The sequence below is a fragment of the Mastigoproctus giganteus genome, chromosome 12 (genome assembly GCF_048544385.1).
Source record: "Mastigoproctus giganteus isolate SK-2022 chromosome 12, ASM4854438v1, whole genome shotgun sequence".
Lineage (NCBI taxonomy): Eukaryota > Metazoa > Arthropoda > Arachnida > Uropygi > Thelyphonidae > Mastigoproctus > Mastigoproctus giganteus.
This window is the reverse complement of record NC_143586.1, coordinates 59447384-59472652: the sequence shown is the minus strand read 5'-3', so window position 1 is coordinate 59472652 and position 25269 is coordinate 59447384. Positions and strand designations below refer to the sequence as shown.

The following is a 25269-nucleotide window of genomic DNA, read 5'->3' as shown; positions in this document are numbered from 1 at the left end:
ACTACTACCAATTACTGACTTGAAACAATGAGAGTGAAATCAAACTGTTCGCTGACGAACTACCTTTGTTGACCTGGAGCAATCTTACAAGACCGGATGTATCGTACTTCGATCGGGAGCCAGCACAGTCACTGGAGATGCACCTTGAGAAATTAAAACTTAGAACATCAATACCTAACTGTGACTTAGTCCTATTAGAGGCAATTAAACTGGACCTGACCACACCAAATAATGGCCCATTGATAAGGCAAATTAACCCAAGACCCAAGAAACACCCAGAGGAGGCAAAATAACACTAAAGACCAGCCTCCTGAATGTACTTCTTGTCTGGGATAATGAACCATTACCTGACAGTGACTGTTGAAATTGAAGAACTGAACGGGACGTTCTAGCCCAGTCCACTTTCAATCCCCATCCCTTGGGCAGGGGGAGGGAAGGTTTTTTCCGTCCCCATCCCTTGGGCAGGGGGGAAGGTTTTCCGTCCCCCTCCCTGCTCCTCTTTAACTTCAAACTCTTTCAGTTCAGAATAAGTAATACCGATTCTTGCCTTTGTCTCCAACTGGAAGACTGGAACCACGTGCTCTATCACTGTCCTCTTTATGCTGACCTACGGAAATCCCTACAAGACCATATATATACACCTTCTCACCTGGCAACGAAAAATATCTAGTAGAATCTGCCTCACACCTTGGAATCCTACAACAATTTGCTTCTGATTTATTTGCTAGAAGAAAACTTCTGTTGGCCAATCACGCTTCAGCTTCACCTCCTACGGTGCCCCTAGCACTTTAATAATGTCAGCTTTAACATTCAACAGTGAGCGGTGTCTTGCAAAGATAAAATATTGTCACCTTGAATAGCTCTTAGAAGATCACATCGATCTAGTTTTTTTTTTTTTTTTTTTACTTTTATCCCCTCAGGCCTGGGCAATCCGAGGATTGCTAAGACTCTACTCAGCAGCCTAGCAGCAATAGGTTTCCCAGAGAACACCTACAAGGAACTCCAGAAAGTCGCAATCCTGAAAACCTGTAGGACAGTCAGAGATTTCCTCGACCAACAGTAACACCAGACATTACAACTAGCCTGTGTACTTGGTAGCAGTACCCGTCACGGAGTGTAATCCCCCAATCAGGGAGAAATAATATAAGAGCAATAATAATAATAATAATAATAGGCACTACCCTATGGGCGCGGGATTTAGGGGGAGACAACGCCGCCTCCCTCCCAAAATCCAACCCCCCCGCAAGAAATATTTTGTATATTTCATGTTGAAAAACAAACGATATTAATTCAAATTTAAAACTGCTAGGAATTAGTTTTGCATATTTTTAAACAATATTTCAAAATGGCCTGCTACCATCTTAATTTGCGACTGCTATATTTCTTTTTCAGATTGAATAGGTTCAAAGAAATTTATTTGCTGACCGTTTTTTCTTTTCTTTCCCATATGTTTATTGTTTCACTTTCATATTCAAAAAAATTAAAATCTTCCCATCGGTCAACGTGGCCTATGGTCATTATATACCCTTTAGCCGGCCCTGATTACCTCAATGACCTGTTTATGGCTTTGAATGCATTTAGTCACTCCGTGGTTGAGTTATGCGGTCCCAGGCGTTGATAACAAGCTTTTTTCTCCCGAGAAACTGGGTTTTTTTTTCATCCAGCAAACAGGCAAATCGACCAAAGAACACACGAAATTTACAGACAAAATAAATATGGGTAGTGGTAATCATTTACAGGGGACCCTAATATTATAATTTTGTTTTTATGAATGCATTAAAAGGATGGTTAAGTGGGAGAAGACAGAGGGTGGTAATCAATGGGTGCTGCTAATCATTTACAGGGGACCCTAATATTATAATTTGGTTTTTATGAATGCATTAAAAGGATGGTTAAGTGGGAGAAGACAGAGGGTGGTAATCAATGGGTGCTGCTCTTCGTGGACTAATCTTATTAGTGGAGTCCAACAGGATTCGGTGTTGGGCCCACTGTTGTTTTGTATATTTATCAATGATATTGATGAAGGTATATCAGGCTTAATGTCGAAGTTTGCAGATGATACAAAGGTTGGCAGTGTTGTCAATGACAGTAATGGCAGTGTGCTACTGCAACAGGATCTAGATAATTTGGGCAGATGGGCTAAGAAGTGGCAACTGAAGTTTAACCTTTACAAATGCAAAGTACTGCATATGAGTAGAAGTAAACTCGAGAGAAAAGTACCAACTGTGTGGTGCTACACGTAAGGTGGTAGAAAATGAAAAAGACCTGGGAGTAATTGTGCAAGCAGATATGAAGTTTTCTGAGCAATGCACCAGGCTGCCAGGGCAGGTCATGGGGTTTTGTCAATGATATATAGGAATTTTGCTAGCAGGGAAAAGGAGGTGATTATCCCTCTGTATAAGTCAATGGTCAGGCCACGCCTTGAGTATTGCGTACAGGTCTGGAGGCCTCATTTTAGGAAGGATGTAAATTTACTTGAGCGTGTACAGAGAAGGGTCACAAGATTGTTGAGGGGAATGAAGGGATCCTCTTACCAAGAGAGGCTTAAATTCTGCAAATTGCAGTGGCTGGAGACTAGGCACCTGCGCGGTGATCTGATTGAGGTGTATAAGGCCTTGAATGGGTTGAGCACGCTGAATTCTGATGGGATCCTTCCACTTGTTCAGATTACTAACCTAAGGGGGCATAAATTAAAATTAAGAAAAGACAGATGTAGAATAGATGCGCGGAAATTTGCGTTTAGCCAACGGGTGGCTCTTTGCTGGAACAAACTTCCATCTGTCGTTGTGGAAGTTGACGGGTTGAATAACTTTAAGGAGGAACCTTTTTTTTTTTTTTTGGCTGATGCTGGATTAGCTCATACACATGCTTTCTTGCATCAAATGCCACTACTACTACTACTACTACTACTACTACTTACCAAGCTCAATGCTGATGGGATTCTTCCTCTTGCTCAGACCACGCACACGAGGCAGGACATATTTCAAATTGAGGAAGGACAGTTGCAGAATAGATGTGAGAAGTTTGTCTTTGACCTGTGGTTGGTTGATTGCTGGAACAAACTTCCCTGTATTTATTATTATTATTATCATTATTATTATTATTATTATTATTATTATTATTATTATTATTATTAGTGATATGGTGCAAGGAAGCCTGAGGCTATTTGCTGCATCAGCCAAAAAAAAAAAAAAAAAAATTCCGAGTTACCCTGAGAGAGAGAGAGAGAGAGAGAGAGAGAGAGAGAGAGTGAGAGAGAGAAGTAGAAAGGAATCACCAAGAATAGAGAAGAATGATGATATCCAGCTCAGGACCGTGTATGTGCCAAGCCGATACTCACAAAATGTGAGCTCCTGGGGTTGTGGAAATTGATAGCTTAAATAAATTCAAGGAAGAACTAGAAAAATTATTGGAGGAAATGAATAATTGAAATGGTAGTCGTCTCTCTATCTCTTTTTTTTGATGCTGTATAAGCTTGCTTTCTTGCATCATTTGCTACTGCTAATACGTTTTTGAGGAATAGTACTCATACACAATATTTCGGAGTTGACATTATTATTATTATTAGCATCAGCCATATGGTAGAAGGAAGCCAGAGGCTTATGCTGCACCAGCCAAAAAAAAAAAGAAAAAAATTCGGGAGTTATCCTGAGAGAGAGAGAAAGAAAGAAAGAAAGAGAAAGAAGTAGAAGTAGAAAGGAATCACCAAGAAAGAGAAGAAAGCCCGTACTAACCAGATGTGATCCCCCTGGGGTTCTGCTGAAAGAAAGAGTGGTTTTCTCCTTGATTCATGAACTCATTTAGTTACTTCTATAGCGAGACCTTCGAAAATTGACTGAGTAGGTGTGGGTGGTGAAAGATGTGACTCTTGCCCCAAATCTGGAATGGATGATTATCTTGTAATCTTGGCTTAATTTTTTTTAGGCTTATCCATGTACTATAACTTTTTTAATTAATAAATATGATTATACTTAGGGAATTCTTTTATCACTAAAGGGGACACTCTTTTTCATGTGGAGGGTAATTTTGAGTACGGAGTAAGATATTACTACTCTGTGCGGAGTGGTATCGTGCTGCTCGGTATTTCGGAAGAAGCTTATTCCAACGTCGTATTTCCGAAGAAGCTTATTCCAACGTCGTATTTCCGAAGAAGCTAACATTCGTTGAAACAAGGATAGTGTTCTCTCTAGATCCTTCTAGTCACAGAGTAGTTTGTAGTCATCTGGTTCCTTTCACAGTGTATACGAAATCGCGGTAAATAAGACTTTTTTAAATTTTATTTTAGGTCAATCACAACAGTATCAGGAAGATATTGCAGTGAGTGCTGTTGATTACAACTATTATTTGTTATTATTATTTTCGTTTAGGATCATAAATATCCCATAAAAGGTCTGCTTTTTTAAGTACATTAACGATTTTTGTTAAGCTAATTTTAGGATAAAAGCATGGCTTCCGTCTCAGCTAGATTAGCAATGATCGGTGAAAACGGATTTGCTGAACCTGATCAGGATGCGAATTCAGCATTAACTGAATTGGACAAAGGTAAGATTATACTTTAGTTCATAAATTTCACTTTTTGACATTTTCAATTTAAATTAAAGCGTACAATAGGGTTTGCTGTGATCAGGACTTGAAGCGAAAACTAGTAGGAAACTGGGTAAAACATCTTAATTGGGTACGCACTATGAACATAAACTAATCTACCTTAATAAAAATCTGGGCTAAGATTTAGTACTCGGTGCACCCTCTCTACACTCGCCGACACGGCAGTGATTGGCAGGTGGATGGGGATAAACACCCTACCTAAGTTAAGCACCCACCTCCTCAAGGACACAATAAATCAGAAACAAAACTCCAACACAGTAATCACCCAATCACAGAACTTGACAGTACAATCACCCCGTTCTACGACCATGCCCACTGCATTGAGACAAGTGGTACCCAAATAATAGATTTTAGCCTAAAAATCTATTAAAAACATTAAGAGCTACATCTAGAGTGTGCACTCTGTTCTGAATTTTAGCTGGGAAACAGAACTCTTGTTAATTAGTAAAATATGCTATTTTTAGTTAATAATAAAGTATGTACATGATGTTATGGAAGCGTGATGAATCAGAGTAGCACCCTGGTTCCTTGCTGAGTTCATTCCATGACATTTATACTAAGAAGAAACAATGAATTCTATCCTGTCCTCTGCTAGATTGCTGAACTGGCCATGCGTGATTTTTAGCAACCATGCCAAACCAGCCATTTGTCCTCTCACCGGTCCAACATCCTAACTTGATCTTAAGGTCATTCCTCTCCTTTTCAAAAATGATATGGGTGTTTTTACTGTTACAGGATTAAAGCTTTATGATTACTAGGAACACTGCTTTAGCTCCTTTTAGGAAAACCTGGATCACCCCTGCCTAGACACATGCAGAAATTCATCTTGATTGACTTTGTTTAGTGAAACCAAACAAAAAATAATGTCATAAGTGATTATTGCATTATGTTTTTTAAGATCTGTACATTATATACAAAGTAGACTGCATTGGTGATGAAGGAGGAAGTGGTCTCGAGCTGTGTTTTCCAACCTTTCCACCTACAGACCACATTTATATTTGAAACTGTGGACTATTGCAGAAATGCCAGTTTTATTGTTGGGTTCTATTGACTACAGATTGGGAAATGTTGGTGCAGAGGACAATTTAGTAATTCATTTGCAACTAAGGACTGAACATAGTACATCACATAAAAGTGATGGGAAAGAACTCATCATCAGTGGTAACACTTCAGCCCTCTTGGGCAAACTGATGTTGAAAGAACACAGCCTTACTGTAGTAAGTATTCTAAGAAAGAACGAACCAAAGAACTGCCATCAGTTTTGTCCTCAAGAAAGAAAAAAGGGGGGGGGGACATATTAGTTTGTATATCATAAAGCTTTGTTGGTGTTTGACGCATCCATAGCCAGGTGGGCAGGAGCAGCAGTGCGTAGCACACGCTTCTTGATTAGACCGGGGTTTGAGCCTGTGACCACCAAATACGGAGGATGTGGAAAGGTCAGGGAATGACCACCGCATATCCCCAGAGCAATATGGCCTTAGTTGCTAATGCTCCTAAAAAAAAAACCAAATAACAATAACCAAATTGTTGGTGTCATATTCTCCCAAGAAGAGAAAGCATTGCAAGAAATGTGAGCTCGGTCTCTTCACTATTTTTTCATAATGCTGTTATTGTTAACGTGCTTAAGCTTCAATCCTAAATATAATTAACCGTCCTTTGCTAGTATGCCCTCTGACAGGTGCCACTTTTTTTCTTTTTTTTTTTTAATTTTCTGTTATTTTTTAAAATCTGGAAATCAAATCATCCTGTGTATCTTTCCCCACCAATGTTCTCCAACTGGTTATACAGTATTTTATATTTTCATTTTGATATACAATGAATTAAGAAACAAATTTTTGTTCGGTGTTTAACAGACACTGGGTGAGCAAAAGTATCTATCTTTTTTATAGGCAACTCCCATTCTCACATGGTATCTGTGAGACACAAGTGACAGAAGTCTAATCTTGTAGTAATGCTCTGACTTCGCTGGCTAAACAAACAGCTGACAAACATACAGGCATTCATACACGAGCCTATGAATTTCAATCTGGCAGGGAACGGTGACCTTGAAAATTCTGAAAAACTATAAAAACTTTATAATTATTCATTTAATCGATATTTTTTAATTAGGTTTAGTTCATCATAATTAATAATCGCTATTTTTCAATTCAGTAAAACAGCTAAAAATTAATATTTTATAATTAAAACAAAACAGGGGAGACTCCACACAAGTGTCCTTGTCACAATTGAGAGTGCAAGTAATTGAAAGTTGAAGGTGTCAAAAATCAATTAAGTATTCTTTGTTCAACAAAAAACTACTGGGGTTTCCTACCACCAAACATGTGCAATAATAAGGTTAAAAGTGGTATCCCCCTTATGATTAATACACAGTTACTCATTTGCACACACACTAGTTGAATTTTTCACTGTTTATATTTTGTGATATACACATACTTAAAAACTTAGGTGCCTTAAAAACTAATCTTAATGCTTATCTACTGAGCTGAATCCTGGTTGAAATAGAAAATTTACTAAGTAGATTATTAATTTTTAAGGTCATTAGTGGGAAAAAAAAGAAAAAAAGTAGGAATGTCAACCAACTTTAGTTCTTAATAGACATTTTATTTAATAAATATCAACAAAATTATATTAGCGTTACTGGAAAAGCGAAGGAGTCAGTTTTATATTTTTAAAAATTACATTTATTTTGTAAACGATATGATATTTATAGGACTGGTGCATGGTCCTTGCAGACCTTGGTGGCAATCAGGGTCACCTGGGTGTACTAAATAATTCCAATTCTATGACCCTGTTGAGAAGCCATTTCTCTTTCAATAAACCAGCAAAAAAGTTCACAAAAAATCCAAAAAATTGTTCTGACAGTGGGGAAGATGTTTAACATTTTTCATAAAATTTATATCACCTTTATAAATAATTGTTATTGCGTTTATTATTATTATTAGCATATGGTGCAAGGGAAGCCTGAGGCTTATGCTGCACCAACCAAAAAAAAAAATTCTGAATTACCCTGAGAGAGAGAGAGAGAGAGAGAGAGAGAGAGAGAGAGAGAGAGAGAGAGAGAGAGAGAGAAGGGAATCAACAAGAAAGAGACTAGGAGAGTTGGTTGAAAAAGAAGCATCCTATATCAAAAATAAAGGTAACCCCTGTTGATGTCACAAAAAAAATGCATAAACTTTCGAAAATATCAGTCACTCATCTGAAAACTAATTGTTTCATAGTTGATTCTCATGTAACATACATTTTCGAACAAGTGATTGGAAATGATGAAAGCTTGGTTTCATTTGAGGATTGTTTTATACAGTAACATGTTCGAGGGGCAACCAGAGGGAGTAATAATCTTGATCTGATTATTTATACCTTAAGAATTTACAGATAAAGGAACCACTTGGTGTTAATAAGGATTTAACCCAAAATCTAACCAATAAACAGTGAGAGTGTTAAAAAAAAATCACTGTTTTCACATTGATGAGCAGCATCTACTTTAGGTTTAAAGAAGGATTCTGATCACAAGTTTGAGCACATTCATATTTAATTGGTATCTGAAAGCATTAACTTTTGACAAAAATTAAATTTTTTTCAAAAGTTAGACATTTGAGGTGAATAACTTGACAAAAATTATATTTAATATTTTTTTGTTATCAAATATTAGTATTCTGGATTTTGATATTTTCCAATTTGAACACTGCTTGTTTGGAAACAGGCCATTATTCCTGTACCAGTTTTTTCCAGACAATTTACTTGTTACTTTCCCAGTTTCATAACAACACCTGGTCTCTTTCATTAGCTACATTATAACTGGATAGCTTAAATGGTGGCCTGCATAGATCCACAATTGCATGCTAAATTAGTAATTAATTTCTGAAGGTGTCAGTGTTATGCTCGGCTGCAAGTGGTAATTTTCCATTTTATACCTTTCTGCTGTGTTGTCCTGCTTGTGGAACAATGTATTAGAAGCAGGGGTAGGAAAAGGTGCATCTTATCCATGTTAAAATGCCAAAATTTACTACAGGAAAGGCAATGAGAGGCCAAGCTCATTTTTCAGAATTGAAGGTGAAAAATTTGCATAGAGTGTTATAAGTGAAGCAACGTGAGTTTTTCTGACTGCAACAATATAGATTTTACAAAATGTGGTGTTGGTTTTAAAGACTTATGTTGAAGCAATTCCTCCCACTTAGAATTCCATCTGGCAGCAGTGAAAACTGTCAGATGGGTTTGGGCTGAATCTTACAGTACCTTCAAAAAGCTACTTAAAGAAATGGGCTTTAAATGGAAAAAGAGTGACAGGTATCTGGGAAGCCTACATATTTTTTAAAAAGGGGAATAATGATGCTAGAACAATGCTTACAAAGAGATGCCAGATTAAAAGACAGAGAAATAATTTCCATTGATGAGACGTGAAAGTTATTCACACGGTAGCAGGCTGTGGGCACTATCTTGACAAAAGGGGTTATGCTATTAGTTAAGAAACACATAAAATCCAAGGAAGTGAAGCCAGTTGACATCGCTGGACAGTGCAGTGTTGAGTCAGTTTGGTGTGACAAGCATTGGGAGATCAAAATTGAGAGTAGGAGTGTGCTATAGGCCTAATGACTCTGATGAGTATAATAAGAAACTGTACAGGGATATAGAGTGGGCCAGTAAATCAGAGAGTCTTATAATGGGGGATTTTAATTTCCCAGATATTGGAATTTGTGGGTTGGTCACTCACACACTAGCAAGGCTTTTGTGGATTTATTGGATGATTGTTATCTACATCAGCATGTTCGGGAGGCAACTAGAGGGAGGCTTGATCTGATCATCAGCAGTGATTATTCATACATTAAGAATTTACAGATAAAGGAACCACTAGGTGACAGTGATCACAGTGTGCTGAAATGGGATTTACTCAAAGAGGTACCTACCATTAGGGGTAAGGGGAAGGGTTTGCTTTCGTAAAGGTGACTACGGTGGTCTGAGACGGTATTTAAATTCTATACGGTGGGACCAACTGATGATGTTACCAACAGCAAATTCAAAATGGGAAGCATTCAAAGAATTAATCTTGGAAGCTACTAGGCTTTTCATACCAACTAAGAAATACTGTTCAAGTTTTAGGCCTAAATGGATGTCAGATGTACTATCACACTCTTCCTTAGAAACTGTCTGTATCATAGTTTGAATTTCAGATCTTTTCTCCTCCAAGTGAAGAAAAAAAAATGTAACAGCTCCTTGAAATACAGATACTTATCATCAGACACTGTAAAAAACTACAAACATTCCAACTATTCATTCAGCACTAAATCAAACCTGAAACATGCATGTCTGCACATTCCAGACATGCAGTATCTGAAGTCCAGTTAGTGGCCCTTATTTGAAAAATGTACAATTTTCTACGAGCAGCCAATAACTAATAAGACATGTGGCAGAACAGAAAAATGCATTTGATACATATCAATTAACAGGTGACACGGAGGCTTATGATAGATATAAGCTGGTCTGTAACCAAGTCACAAAGGAGGTTAGGAAAGCAAAGGCAGATTACGAGAAACCTTTGGCAAAGGATGCAAAAAAAAACAACAAAGACTTCTTTACTTATGTAAACTCTAGAAAGAAAGGGATGAATCAGATTGGTCCACTTCATATCATTGGTTCAACTGTTGATGATCCTGCTCAGGTAGCTAACAAACTAAATGAGTATTTTGCATAAATTTTCACACACGAGGAGTTACTCAGGGAAGGGAATGCCAGAGGTGAATTAAACTCCAGCAGTGAACTAGATGACCCCTCGACGTGGGCACCTGTACGTGGTGAGGGGACCTCCCAGTGATGCTGCTGGTTTCCCAGATTAGCATCACTGGGATCTAACGCCCATACCTTGGTTCCAGGGTTACATCTTTGGAATCTGGCGTGTGCAGCTGTGCGCCGCGACCCATGGAATGCAGAAAGGGGGATCCTAGTGGTTGAGGGGCCCAGCCTTAATACACCACTTTGGCCCCTGCTTCGACAAGACGGTGGTCCCGGACCGGCCCGACTGGGATCAATCGGCGGGTGGTTTTTTACTGCTAGGGTCAACTGCGTTCCAATAAGTCTCCCTCCCTTTGGTCCTGGGACGGGATAAAGACTTATTGGTAACGTGGGTATGGTGCTCTAAGCGAACTCGGCGTCCCATTCGTGTACGCAGTACCTGCTAGTTCATGAGTGGGCGTCCCCTCGTAGGGCTCCGTGGTGGGTGAGGTACTTAGGCATCAGACACTTTCTCTATACTCTTATGAGTAATTTAAATTCTACTTCTTCTGGGGCCCTAACAAGGCCCCTACCTAACCGAGATGATAACACTGACAACACCTCTGTCAAAAGAGCCAGAACTGAGGATAAAACACCATCTGTAACACCACTTTTCCTCATTCTCCATTCGACTGGAGAGCAGTCAATTGGGAAGATGTCACCCTTCTTTATCCAGAAAGGATTAGAAGGGTTGGCAGGATCACCCAAATCTGTAAAACGACTCCGTTCTGGCGATCTTTTGGTCGAAGCTATAAATATAAAACAGGCGGAAAAAATCCTAAAAGCCACATCAATAGGGGGAATACCTATCATCGTAACCCCCCACAAAACTTTGAACTCTTCACGAGGTGTGATATCAGAGTGAGACCTTCTTCATGTTTCTGAAGAAGAGATCTGCTCTGAATTAAAAGAACAAGGAGTGACAGCTGTCAAAAGAATATCAATGAGAAAGGATGGGAATCTCGTCCCTACCCGAGTTCTCATCCTAACGTTTAACACCCCACGGCCTCCAAGTTCCATCAAGGCAGGCTAACTAAACTGCCCAGTGAGAATTTATATCCCAAACCCACTGCGGTGCTTTGGCATCTAAAGCACCCACTGCGGTGCTTTATATGCCAAAAATACGGCCACTCACAAACATCTTGTCGTGGTAACCCTGCCTGTGCTCGATGTGGTGTTAAAGACCACGAGAGCAAAGAATGCTCAGCTCCAAAACCTATCTGTGTCAATTGCCAAGAAGAGCATCCCGCCTACTCTAGAGCATGCCAGCGGTGGAAGGATGAAAAAGAGATCCAAAAGTTAAAAACAGAGCTGAATATCTCCTACCCAGAGGCCAGAAAACGTATCCAACCAATAAATAGTGGGAAACCTTCATATGCCCAGAAGGTTTCTGCTAAGTGCACTATCAGTACACAAACTGAGATGACTATACCACCAAAAGTCATTCACCCCGATTGCACGTTATTTATTGAGCTCACAAAAGCCCACCAAAAAAACACAGTCAGCCGCCACTCCTATATCCGTACCTCCTAGTGCACCACCACTACCAAAACTAAGTGGTAAAGAGCCTGCAGTAATAACAGAAACAATGGATGTAGAGAACAAGAAGGTACAGGATGAATCAGTCTTGGAACTCTTTGCGGAGGAAGAAATGGACACGGGACAGCGTCCTTTCTTCCCCAAAAAAGATAAAGCCAAGACATCATGGGGTGTAGACTGATGCACCCTTCTACGGCTTTACCGTGCACTTGTGCGATCCAAATTAGATTATGGGTCCCAAGTATATTCTTCAGCCAGAGACAGCGCTCTTCGATGGCTGGACCCTGTCCATCATCAAGCTCTCTGTATCACTAATGGTGGTTCGTTGAAGCAAACAAACCACTGTTATCGCTTCGACATAAGCAGTTGTCTTTAAAGTACGCTTTAAAACTGAAATCCCTGCCAGACCATCCAACGCGGCCATTCGTTTTTGAGCCACGATGGGAAAATTTGTACAATACCTGTAAGACTGCCAATCGTCCTTTTGGTATTCGTCTCCAAGAGCTACTCAAAGAACTTAATATCAAGGTAGACAAGGTTGCCCAAACACCAAAGCAACCCCTTCCACCCTGGCATGCTCATGTCCCGGCATGTGACTTATCCCTTAGAAATTGGGGAAAGTCGGACACTCCATCATCAGTCTACCTGCAGCTTTATTCAGCACACCGAGCTGAACATTCTGACTTCGCGCCAGTTTACACAGACGGTTCGAAGTCGGAATCATATGCGGGATCTGCTGCTGTCTTTACAGACAGCACTACATCGGAGCAGATTCCCTCTGAATGCAGCATATTTACTGCAGAGCTGTACAGGCGCCTCCGTAGCCAGGTGGGAAGGAGCAGCAGTGCGTAGCACACGCTTCTTGATTAGACCGGGGTTCGAGCCCGTCACCACCAAATACGGAGGATGCGGAAAGGTTAAGGAATGACCACCGCATATCCTGGAGCAATATGGCCTTAGTTGCTAATGCTCCTAAAAACCAAACAACAACAACAGCAGAGCTGTACGCTATAGAGTTAGCCTTGGATCACATCAGTAAATGCCAATACCAACGGTTCATTTTATATTCTGACTCTCTCAGCGTGTTACAGGCTTTAATAACTGTGAGATATAATTCTCATCCAGTTCTGTCTAGCATTCAGCAGAAGATTCACTTTTTCCATGAACGTGAATATGATATCCTCTTCTGCTGGATTCCCAGCCACATTGGGATTATGGGAAACGATTTGGCTGACACTGCAGCCAAATCAGCAATTACCAGTAATAATCGCTGCCTGTCAGTCCCCTATACAGACTACAGGCAAATAATACACGAGAAAATACACTCCCAATGGCAGGATTCGTGGAATAGACAGACTGCGAATAAATTATATCATATAAAGCCTGTAATTGAACCATGGCAGTCTAGTCTGCGCAGGAATCGTAAGGAGGAAGTTGTTCTTCCTCCTTAGAGGAAGAACAACTTCTTCCTTTCCCGGACCCGCATAGGACATAGTCATTTGACACATGCTTTTTGCTGAGGGCTGATGACCCTCCTATGTGTGAGTCTTGTGGCACAATTTTATCAATTAGACACCTTTTAATTGATTGTCCAGATTTTAGTAATATCCGTTTTACTGCTTTTAATCATCTGACTGAGCCTTATACACTCAGTCAGATTTTATCTGACAATGACCGTGTGTCTGCTATTTTTAGCTTTTTGAAATCAGTAAAACCATTTTACTCATATTTAAAATATCTACTTTGTTATTGTTACTTGTTTACTGATATTTGTCTTTTACCGTTTATACTTGTTTTTTTATACTTTGACTTGGTGACCTAATTCTTTAGGCCACTGAAAAAAAAAAAAAAAAAAAAAAAAATTATTTTTTAATGACCAGGTTTTGGCGCATTATAACCTTAGTTGCTAATGCGCCAATAAAACCCAACAACAAACAAACGGACTAGATGATTTTGTAATAACAGAGAGCAAAGTGGAGGAGAAATTGTTGAAGATAAACATAAGAAAGGCACCTGGGGTGGTTGGGATCTATCCAGTTTTATTAAAGGAGGCAGCAAAGGAAGTAAGCAAACCCTTAGCTATAATTATGAGAGCTTCCTTGGACTCAGGGGAGGAGGTACCCATGGGCTGGAGATGTGGAAATGTGACCCCAATTCACAAAGGAGGATCAAAGGGCGACACAAATAATTATAGACCTGTTAGTTTAACTTCTGTTCCAGGGAAATTAATGGAAGCAGGCACTGGTTAAAGAAGCACTGCAGGATCATCTTGACAAGACTTCAGTTATAGCTCGGACACAGCATGGGTTTGTTAAGGAGAAGTCTTGTCTGACCAATTTGATTGGATACTATGATGTGGGCACAAAGGAACTGTATGCAAAAAAAAAAATAATTTAGATATCATATATTTGGATCTTAGAAAGGCTTTGATACTGTTGCACATGGAAGACTGCTGCACAAACTGAAGCAGTGTGGCATTAGAGGCAAACTCACAGGGTAACTCGGGAATTTTTATTTTATTTTTTGGCTGGTGCAGCATAAGCCTCAGACTTCCTTGCACCCTATAGCTAATAATAATTGATAGTATGGATAAAGGGATGGTTGAGTGGGAGAAGACAGTGTAATAATTAATGGACACTGATCTTCCTGGACTAATAACTCCATTGTTGTTTTCTGTATTTATTAATGATTCTGATGATGGTATATCAGGCTTAATGTCAAAGTTTGCAGACAGGGTTGTTAATGACACTAATAACAGCATGCTGCTACTGCAACAGGATCTAGAAAAGTTGAGCAGATGGTCTGAGAGGTGGAAACTGAAGTTTAACTTTAACAAATGTAAATAAAGTACTGCCTATGGGAGCAGTAGCACCAGAGTAACGTATCAACTATGTGGTACTACACTGACAATGGTAAAGAATGAAAAGGACCTGGGGGTAATTATGCAGGCAGATATGAAGTTTTCTGAGCAGTGCAGACAGTCTGCAAGAGTAGCTCATGGTGTCTTGTCAGTGATATACAGGAATTTTTTTAGCAAGGATAAGGAGGTGATTATCCCCTTGTATAAGGCAGTGGTCAGGCCACACCTTGAGTACTGTATACAGGTCTGGAGGCCTCATTTTAAGGAGGATGTAGAGGTGCTAGAATGAGTACAGAGAAGGGCAACAAGATTAGTGAATGGAACAAATGGGTTGCTCTTACGAAAAAAGTTTAATTTTTGCAAAGTAGTGTCTGGAGACTAGGCAACTGCGATCTGATTGAGGTGTATAAAGCCTTGAATCGTTTAAGCATGTTCACTGGTGATGGGATTCTTCTTCTTGCTCAGAATAATCGCTGAGTGGGCATAAATTGAAATTGAGAAAAGACAGTTGTGTGGAAGTTTGTCTTTAGCCAGTGGGTGGTTGATTGCTGGAACAAACTTCCACCTGTCGTTGTAGAAGTTGATAGCTTAAATGGATTCAAGGCAGAACTAGACAAACATTTGGAGTGAGTGGATGGGTGAAATGAGGTTTTTTTTTTCTGGCTGATGCTATATAAGCTTGCTTACTTGCATCATGTGCCTGTGCTAATCCTAAAAGCAGTATATTCTCTTCTCATTTGGAAAAGGCCTTCAATTAATTACACTGGTATACATAAAAGAATTTTTTTTATAATGTAATTAAGTGAACTTGTACAAATTTTAGGTGCTAATGCCAAATTTGTAATTCATTTTGCATTGTGTGTTGAACATTCAGTAGACAGTTTTCAGTATGGAGTATTAGAACATATGCTAATTTATGCAGTACTCTGTCATTCTGACTAAATCAACATTAGTTAGTGGTTTGACAGTTTTTATTTTGTAGTGAATTTTCACTTTTTTGGAACTATTTTGTGTCCATCACATGAATCCCTTTTGAAAGACTAGTAGTCTGCCATTGTTTCCTCATTCCATTTATACTTGTTATTTGGATTTTTTTTTTTTTTTTTAGGAGCATTAGCAACTAAGGCCATATTGCTCCGGGGATATGCGGTGGTCATTCCCTGACCTTTCCGCATCCTCCGTATTTGGTAGTCACGGGCTTGAACCCCGGTCTAATCAAGAAGCGTGTGCTATGCACTGCTGCATTTATACTTGTACCATTCTTCTATAGTCTTGATATCTGTCTGTGAGTGAGGTGCAAACTGAAACCTTCTGCTTTTCACTAACAGCACAACTGGTTTGTGAAAAGTACTTAAGATGACTATTGAAAATTAACCTTTACAGTCAGGTTGTAACCTAGTTTTTTAAATTTAGTAAGCATATTGTTGATAATCTAGTCACAATCCTCTGATTTATAAATGGCTGAAAAGTTCTTCACAACACACTCCTTAATGCTAATCAGACCTCCACTTTTTTGTGAGACAGAAGTTGTGAAATTATTACTTTGCAGCATCTCTCTGATTTGTGGTCTGGAATATATAGTGGTTTTATGTCTCTGAAAAAAGGTCAAAAGAAAAATTATACTTTGTCTTTTTTTTTATGAAAACCTCAAACACGAGAGGTATTAGGACCTATACTACCATGCATGGATTCAGTTTGAGAAGATGATAGAAGATACTAGTTGACATTAGATTTGAATTTCTGTAGATTGTAATTTTTAGGAAATAATTTTCCATTGAATTTGTCCATAGATGGGTAACAAGCCAGAATATCACTGGTGGATTGATACTGACAGAATCCACACTGCAGTTTTTGATCAAATGGAAGGTTTCCAGATAGTTTGAGTTGGCAGTTAATTGATTTCTCCTTTACTTTAGAAAGAGTAGAATTAAGTGCAATGGGGATGATAACTGGATGGAGGGATTTTTCACCCTTTTTAGGAACTGGGTGGATATGAGCAAATTTCCAAGCAGAAAGGAAAACATCTTTGGAATAAGAAAGTGAAAAAAGGTGACACGGAACAGGAGTAAGATCAGGAACGTAAGTTTTGAGAACAATTGGAGAAATAACATCAGGACCTGGAGCTTTCTTAGCATCAATTGTTCAAAGTTGTTTTGACATCCTTTTGATGGAAGACCAAAGGAGGCATCGAATGCAGTGGACTGGGAATTGTAGGAAATGGTTTACCAACACTGTCAATACATTAGTTGGAAGAAAAGTAGGATGCTAGCAGGTCAGCTTTATTTTTGACTGAAGTGGCAGTAGAACTATCTGGTTTTGACAGGAGTGGGAATAGAGATATGCAAAAGTTGCAGCCAGTAGCTTTGGCAAGAGACCAGAATGATCAACTACTATTTGGACAAGAATCAAGTTTTCTACTGTGTCCGTTTGAAATTTAGTTCGGACTGATTAATAACTGCTTTACAATTGTTGCGAGCTTTGGTGTAGGCAGAAAATGAAACTGAAGAATTAGAAACAAGCCAATTACAATATGCAACATTCTTCTCTTGAACAGCCTTAGCACATTTATTGGAAAACCAAGGTTTAGATTAAGGAAGAGATTTTAAAGTAGAGTGTGGAATAAAGGATTCCATTCCTACAAGAATAATTTCACTGACACGATTTGAGCAAACATTGACATCAGAAGTTTTGAAACAGTAATTCGACCAAGCAAAAGAAGAAAAGAAATCTCGCAGATCATCCCATTTTGCATTCTTGTAATGCCAAACAACACGAGGTTGGGAATGGCCATGGGAGAAAGGCTCCATTGGAGAACAGACTATCACAAAGTTGTGATCTAAGGTGCCTAGAGGACCACTCACCTCAGTTATGTACTTGGAAGGGTTGTTTGTGAGAAATTGATTGAGTGTGTTGGCTGTGTGGTCAGGATTGTCTGGTATTCTGGTAGGTAAATGAACAACCTGTGCGAGGTTATTAGTAATTGCAAAAGCCTTAGCATCTTGGCCAGCTGAGCTGGGTCCGTGTGACTAGAAAATGGAAGTCAGCTGGAGTTGTGAACCGAGTATTGCCAGGTAACACAGCAAGGTGGCATTGCTCTGTGTGGTGTGCGTACAGCACTTACCATACCTCTAGTATGGTAAGTGCTGTATTGCGGGACTTACACGGGGGGGGGGGAGTTATACCCAGGGTTACTAACAGTCTCACCATCGTGAAGGTATAAGCAGAGGGTTTGGCTGACCTGACTTCACCGAAATTAGGTCTACTTGACTTGAATGTGACCCGAATATCATGTTTTAGACTCCTGGGTAGCAAACACAGCTTGGCATACCCGAGCAAATGTCTGTGACAGCCTTAAGGACCATAGTAATGCAAAATACTACACTTTGCTACTTGCTTAGCAAAATATAGTATTTCTCTGCCGTAAGAAATTTATATTTCCCAACCAAATGTGAATAAAGAGGGTGCTTCTGATTTATTAGGAAGAAATATGCAGAACCGTGCCACTTATTTGCAAGTTTATTATAGTGACTTTTTTGTTAATGCTGACACCCAAACAGAAGGTTTGGAAATCTGTAATACTCTTGCAGCATATGTTAGTTGAGAATCCAGATGGCATTGGACTTAAATTTCTGTAGAGAGTAATTTTCAGGAAATACATAAGAGGAAAGGTTGTTCCAAAGAACAGAAGTAACAAACTTCCAACTGTTGTTGTGGAAGTTGATAATGTAAATGAATTCAAGGAAAAATCAGATAAACTAGAAGAACTGAAGGGGATGGATAGATGAAATGGGATTTTTTTTTTTTTTTTTGGCCAATGCTGTATAAGCTGGCTTTCTTCCATCAATTGCCACTACTAATGCTAATTGTTGATGAATAACAACTTTATTAGGTCCTTTCAAGTGAGCTTATTTGCGTCCAGTTCAGAACAGCTCCTCTATCTCAGCACAGACAACAGGAGAATAGGTTCTTCCACCACTGGATGCCGGATATCTCTTCATCATCTCATTATTCCAGTGTGTTTACAGTCATTTGTGTTCCAGAAGATACAACAGGAATACTTTGCTGCCTTTGCAAGTTGGCCAGACTTGCAGCAAAAAGGAAACAAAAAACTTCCAATTAATACTTCAACAATAAAGTCTTACGATTCAAACAATAATTAGGTTATATACCTTTCTGTAATGTCCTGTTTGTTTTCTGTTGAATTTGTTCAAAGTTATTATTATTACTAGACATATAGTGCAAGGAAGCCCGAGGCTTATGCTGCACCAGCTAAAAAAAATTTCCGAGAGAGAGAGAGAGAGAAGAATGATGATGATATCTAGCTCAAGTTAAGTAATGTAAGCTAAGACATCACCAGTAGATTGGCATTGATGGAATCTATATTGATGGTTGTTAATTGTATATACAAAGTTTTAAAGATATTGTAAAATTTGCTGGTTGATAGATTTCTTCTTTACTTTATGAAGAGTTGTGGTAAGTGTAGTGGATGATAATTGGAACTGGGGATAACATTTGTTATCATTTTCAGGAATTGCCTGGATTATGAGTAAATTTCAATGTAGTAAGAAAACCACCAGTCAAATAAGGAATTAATTTTAAAAAATGAAAAAATATTATTAATAATTATTTTTTATATCTTTTTTGTTGAAAAATTTAGAAATGTTTTTTATGCTACTTGCTTTCCAAGAAACAAAACTTATTTAATTCTGCTGAATAAATTATAAACATAAGATGTAAACACGAAACTATTAGTCTCTTCCATTGTTCAAGTTTTATAAAATTAAGTGCATAAAAATTTGTCATTAATGCATACATACTGGTATTTCTGTTTAGAATGTATATTAGGTGTGTGCGCGAACGCATGCACGCACATGCACACTTATCTCTAAGAATAATAAATTGTATAAAAAAATCTAAATTAAAGAAATAATATTCGATTGTTTTTTCATACTTATTTTAATGTTTTTAGAACAATAAGTACATTTTCTAATTTATATCCAGAAACTAAAATAATTTAAAATAACAAAAAAACAATACAAAATTATATTGAAATTTTATTAATTTTTGGGCTAAGGGCTAAGATCCGCTAAGCGAATATGAGCGTTTGCAGGTGCATGGTGCTGTTTCAAATAGAGTGTATGCGATGGATGGCTCGGCTGTTCGGTAGAGTAGGTGTATGTACATAAACACTGCTATGTGGTCAGCAATCATTTCATGACGACTTCTAACTTACATAGTTGCATGAAAATCAACGACCTTTTGTAGCGACAGCCACGATGTAAGCCAATGCTAAATTTGACGTCGCGGCATCTCTATAAAGCGTAAATGGCACCCACTTTGAGAACCACTACTGTAGAGAACCTCTTGGATAATTTTGATTGTCAGGTGAATGTGAGAAGAGACGGCCCGAGAAACAGAGCTGAACTTGTCTCTGCTTTGAAGGCCGAATGACGTAAAATATTCGAGGAAGTTTACAAAAAAACTGGTGGAGACTTTCCATGGAGACAGAGATTGTCATAAAGGCTAAAAGTTTTAGCAGACGTTATTAGTATTCTGTAAATAAAGATTATTTGTAAATATGCAGGTGTCTGCAGGTAGGGCAGTGTATTTAGACATAAAAAGATTATTTTTGACACAAGTAGTTATTTGTTAGTTACAAATCCATATTGAAATAATATCATAATAAAGAATTCATACATATTTTACAATGCTGAAAAAAAGCCATGAGTTAGGGTTGAATTTGAAAGTGTCCGCAATTCTGCCCAGACACGATAGGAGGGAGTATATGATGAGAGCCTTGTCGATCGATTCTGCCCTGGAGAAATTGTGCAAGGCTCAAGGGGTAGAATTTTTTTCAGCGTGGTCTGTGCTTGTTGACAGAAGGCACTGCTTCTGTAGGGATGGGGTACACTTAAATAGAAAGGGTGCAAGAATATTTGCTGATGCTATCAAGGCAATGTTAGGTGGGTTGGAAAACTGCTAGATTGGGGGGAATACACGGACTACTAGATTAACAGTAGCTGCTGGCAGAGGTAAAAGTGATTCTTGCACTACTTCTATTGAAATGCAATTGAGCAGCAGCCTGGAAAGCAAGGCAATGGGAATTTTCAGGACTGCTGGGAGTCATAATTGAACAAGTAAATACATGGGCTGTGTTAGGGTAACTAAGAGTAGAAACAGGTGCATATATACTTGTATGTACACCAATGCTAGGAGTATAGTTAATAAATTCGATGAGCTTGAAGTGCTAGTGAAGACATCAAAGGCATATATAGTTGGGATATCAGAGACATGGTGGCACACAGACATAAGCAGTGCAGAACTGGAAATTGGTGAGTACAATGTGTATAGAAAGGATAGACAGGACAGGAAGGGAGGAGGAGTTATGCTGTTAGTTAAGAAACACATAAAATCTAAGGAAGTGTACCCAATTGATGTGGGTGGACAATGCAATGCTGAGTCTGTTTGGTGTGACATAAGCAGTGGGAAAGGAAAAATGAGAGGTGTGTGTTATAGGCCTAATGAATCTGATGAGTATAATGAGCAATTGTGCAGAGAAATAGTGGACCAGTAAATTAGTGTCTTATAATGGGGAATTTTAATTTCCCCGATATTGACTGGAATTTGTGGGTTGTCACACACACTAGCAAGGCTTTTGTGGATTTATTGGATGATTGTTTTCTACAGCAGCATGTTCGGAAGGCAACTAGAGGGAGTAATACTCTTGATCTGATTATCAGTAGTGATTCTTCATGCATCAAGAATCTGCAGATAAAGGAACCACTAGGTGGCAGTGATTACAGTGTACTGAAGTGAGATTTACTCAAAGAGGTAACTACCATTAAGGGTAAAGGGAACAGTTTTTGCTTTCGTAAAGGTGACTACAGTGGTCTGAGACAGTATTTAAATTCTATATGGTGAAACCAACTGATGATGTTACCAACAGCAAATTCAAAATGGGAAGCATTCAAAGAATTAATCTTGGAAGCTACTAGGCATTTCATACCAACAAAGAAATATTGTTCAAGATTTAGGCCTAAATGGATGTCAGATGAACTATAATTAGACATGTGACAGAGAAGAAAAATGCATTGGATACATATAAATTAACATGTGACACAAAAGCCTATGATAGATATAAGCTGGTCTGTAACCAAGTTACAAAGGAGGTTAGACAGGCGAAAGCAGATTACAAGAAATCTTTGGCAAAGGATGCAAAGAAAAACAGCAAAAACAAAACTCTAGAAGGAAAGGGATTAATGAGATTGGTCTACTTGATATTGATGATTCAGCTGTTGATGATCCTGCTCATTTATTTTGTAGCTAACAAACTAAATGAATATTTTGCATTGACATGCACATGAGGAGTTATTCAGGGAGGGGAATGCCAGAGGTGTATTCAACTCTGGCAGTGAGCTAGATGATTTTGTAATAACTGAGAGGAAAGTGGAGGAGAGATTGTTGAGGATAAACCTAAAAAAAGCACCTGGGATGGATGGGATCTATCCAGTTATATTAAAGGAGGCAGCAAAGGAAGTAAGCAAACCCTTAGCCATAATTATGAGAGCTTCCCTGGACTCAGGGGAAGTACCCATGGACTGGAGATGTGCAAATGTGACCCCAATCCACAAAGGAGGATCAAAGGGAGACATAGGTAATTGCAGACCTGTTAGTTTAACTTCCGTTCCAGGGAAATTAATGGAGGCACTGATTAAAGAAGCATTGCAGGATCATCTAGACAAGACTTCAGTTATAGCTTGGACACAGCATGGGTTTGTTAAGAGGAAGTCTTGTCTGACTAATTTGATTGGATACTATGATGTATTCACAAAGGAACTGGATGCAAAGAATAACTTTGATATCATATATTTGGATCTTAGAAAAGCCTTTGATACTGTTGCACATGGAAGACTGCTGCAAAAATTGGAGCAGTGTGGCATTGGAGGCAAATTGCTGCTATGGATAAAGGGATGGTTGAGTGTGAGAGAAGACAGAGTGGTAATCAATGGACACTGATGAGGGACTCCACTAATAACATTAGTGGAGTCCCTCAGGGTTCAGTGTTGGGTCCATTGTTCTTTTCTGTATTTATAAATGATATTGTTAATGGTATATCAGGCTTAACGTCCAAGTTTGCAGATGATATGAAGGTTGGCAGGGTTGTTAATGACACTAATGACAGTACACTGCTCATTCATGATTTGGAAAAGTTGAGCAGATGGGCTGAGAGGTGGCAAATGAAGTTTAACATTGACAAATGTAAAGTACTACATATGGTAAGCAGTAATACCAGAGTAACGTATCACCTCTGTGGTACCACACTGACAGTGGTAGAGAATGAAAAGGACCTGGGGGTAATTGTGCAGGCAGATATGAAGTTTTCTGAGCAATGCAGACAGTCTGCGAGAGTAGCTCATGGTGTCTTGTCAATGATATACAGGAATTTTTCTAGCAGAGATAAGGATTGATTGATTTTGATTTTTTGTGGCGCAAAAAAGAGATAAGGAGGTAATTATCCCCTTGTATAAGGCAATGGTCAGGCCACACGTTGAGTACTGTATACAGGTCTGAAGGCTTCATTTTAAGAAGGATGTAGAGCTGTTGGAACGAGTACAGAGAAGGGCAACAAGATTAGTGAATGGAACAAAGGGTTGCTCTTATGAAGAAAGGATTAAGTTTTGCAAATTACAGTGTCTGGAGACTAGGCACCTGTGAGGTGATCTGATTGAGGTGTACAAAGCCTTGAATGGTTTGAGCATGCTCAATGCGGATGGGATTCTTCCTCTTGCTCAGAATAATCGCCTGAGAGGGCATAAATTCAAATTGAGGAAAGAGTGTTGTAGGATAGATGTGTGTAAGTTTGCCTTTAGCCAGCGGGTGGTTGATTGGTGGAACAAACTTCCATCTGTCGTTGTAGAAGTTGATAGCTTAAATAGATTCAAGGCAAACTTGACAAACATTTGAAGCGAGTGGATGGGTGAAATAAGGGTGGTTTTCTTGGCTGTTGCTATATAAGCTTGCTTTCTTGCACCATGTGCCTTTGCTAATGCTAAAAAGTTATAGCAGATGTTATTAGTATTCTGTAAATAAAGATTATTTGTAGATATGCAGGTGTCTGCAGGTTGGCAATGTATTTAGACATAAATAGATTATTTTTGACACAAGTAGTTATTTGTTAGTTACAAATTCGTATTGAAATAATATCATAATAAAGAATTCATACATATTTACTTGACTGACTGTGGAAAACCAAAGCAATTGCTAGCATCCATTTTAGTATATTGTTTTCCCTATTAAATGACACGTTTGTACATGTTTGACATATAGTTTTTTTATAGAAGAGGATGATTTTTGTGAATTATTACGATATGTAATTCAAAATTTATTTATATGCTACAATTTACAGGTGGCATAATATAATAATAAAATTTTTAAAAAAATTTAATAAATTTTATGATATACATTGCAACCTCAATATAACGTGCCTCTTCATACCGTGATTTTGGATATACTACAGGTAAGATCATATCCCCCAAAACAAATTATGAAAAAAAGTAGGTTTCAAAGAACTAGCAATTTCATTTTGGAAACTGAAAAAAGTGAATACTGCGTATACTCGTGTCTACTGTACATCCTGCTACTGTATTTCCAAGATGGGAAATTTGCTAAGGCTGTATATTTGTTTCGATATATTCAGTATTCAATTGCAGAGTAATTTTTGTAAATAATAGGACTCGTCAGAGACTAGTTATTGTAGACACCCATTTCTCCCCTCAGCCAGAGATGCAATAAAGAGTATCAGTGAAATGCTAATTACAAACAGTTACCTCTGGAGGGGAATATGCCCACCATTCATCAAGTGCATTACATTGTTTAAAAAGTAAATTTTTGTAAACAACAGTGCATGACATCCTTTTTTTGGCTAGAAGTTACACTTAGGATAGGAAAAACTGCTAAGGGCTAAACTGAGCAAAAATATGCGTGAAGTAACAAGTGATTTATGGAGAAATCATGTGACTTCACTTTGGCGCTATGATAGGCAGAACAGTTTGGTTTTGATTTAGGTTTCTCAAAACATGGTAAACTCTAGGGCAGGCAGCGTTTCCCAAACTTTTTTAGTCACGGAACCTTTTTATCTCACAACATATTCACGAAACACTTTTCATCTCATAACATATTCATGGAACACTTACAAAACAAGTTTAGCGGGAGCCAAAGAACTGTTTGCTAATATTTTATTACATATGACGCACTGTGCATCAGGAGCATCTTTATTTCCAACACATGTAAAGCCGAAATTCAAATAACTGTCATCATACTTTCGATTTGTTCTTTTGTTAGTTGGTTCCCGTTTTTTCACTTCAAATTTTTGGGGAACAAAAGGCCATGATTGTTCATCCTCACTTTGAGGTGTGACAATATTGTGTTCGTTTTCATCCACCACAGTTAGACTACTAGAAGTACTTTTCTTCTCGTTTTAAAGTTCCTTTTTTCAACCACAA

The 25269-nt window shown here is 38.5% G+C and overlaps 1 protein-coding gene across 7 annotated transcripts in view; it reads left to right on the top strand.

Annotated features, from left to right (window-relative positions):
• Positions 1–4126: 4126 nt before the first annotated feature.
• defl (Integrator complex subunit 7) overlaps positions 4127–25269 on the top strand; it is a 273951-nt gene continuing 252808 nt past the window's right edge. For 5 of the 7 annotated variants that reach the window (XM_090386499.1, XM_090386498.1, XM_090386500.1 and 2 more), the window contains exon 1: positions 4420–4542. In XM_090386499.1, the coding sequence (XP_090242625.1) occupies positions 4446–4542 (97 nt within the window). In that variant the 5' untranslated portion in view covers positions 4420–4445. Of the gene's footprint in view, positions 4318–4419; positions 4543–25269 lie in introns of those variants that run through there. The other 2 variants (XM_090386497.1, XM_090386502.1) reach the window with 2 other exon arrangements.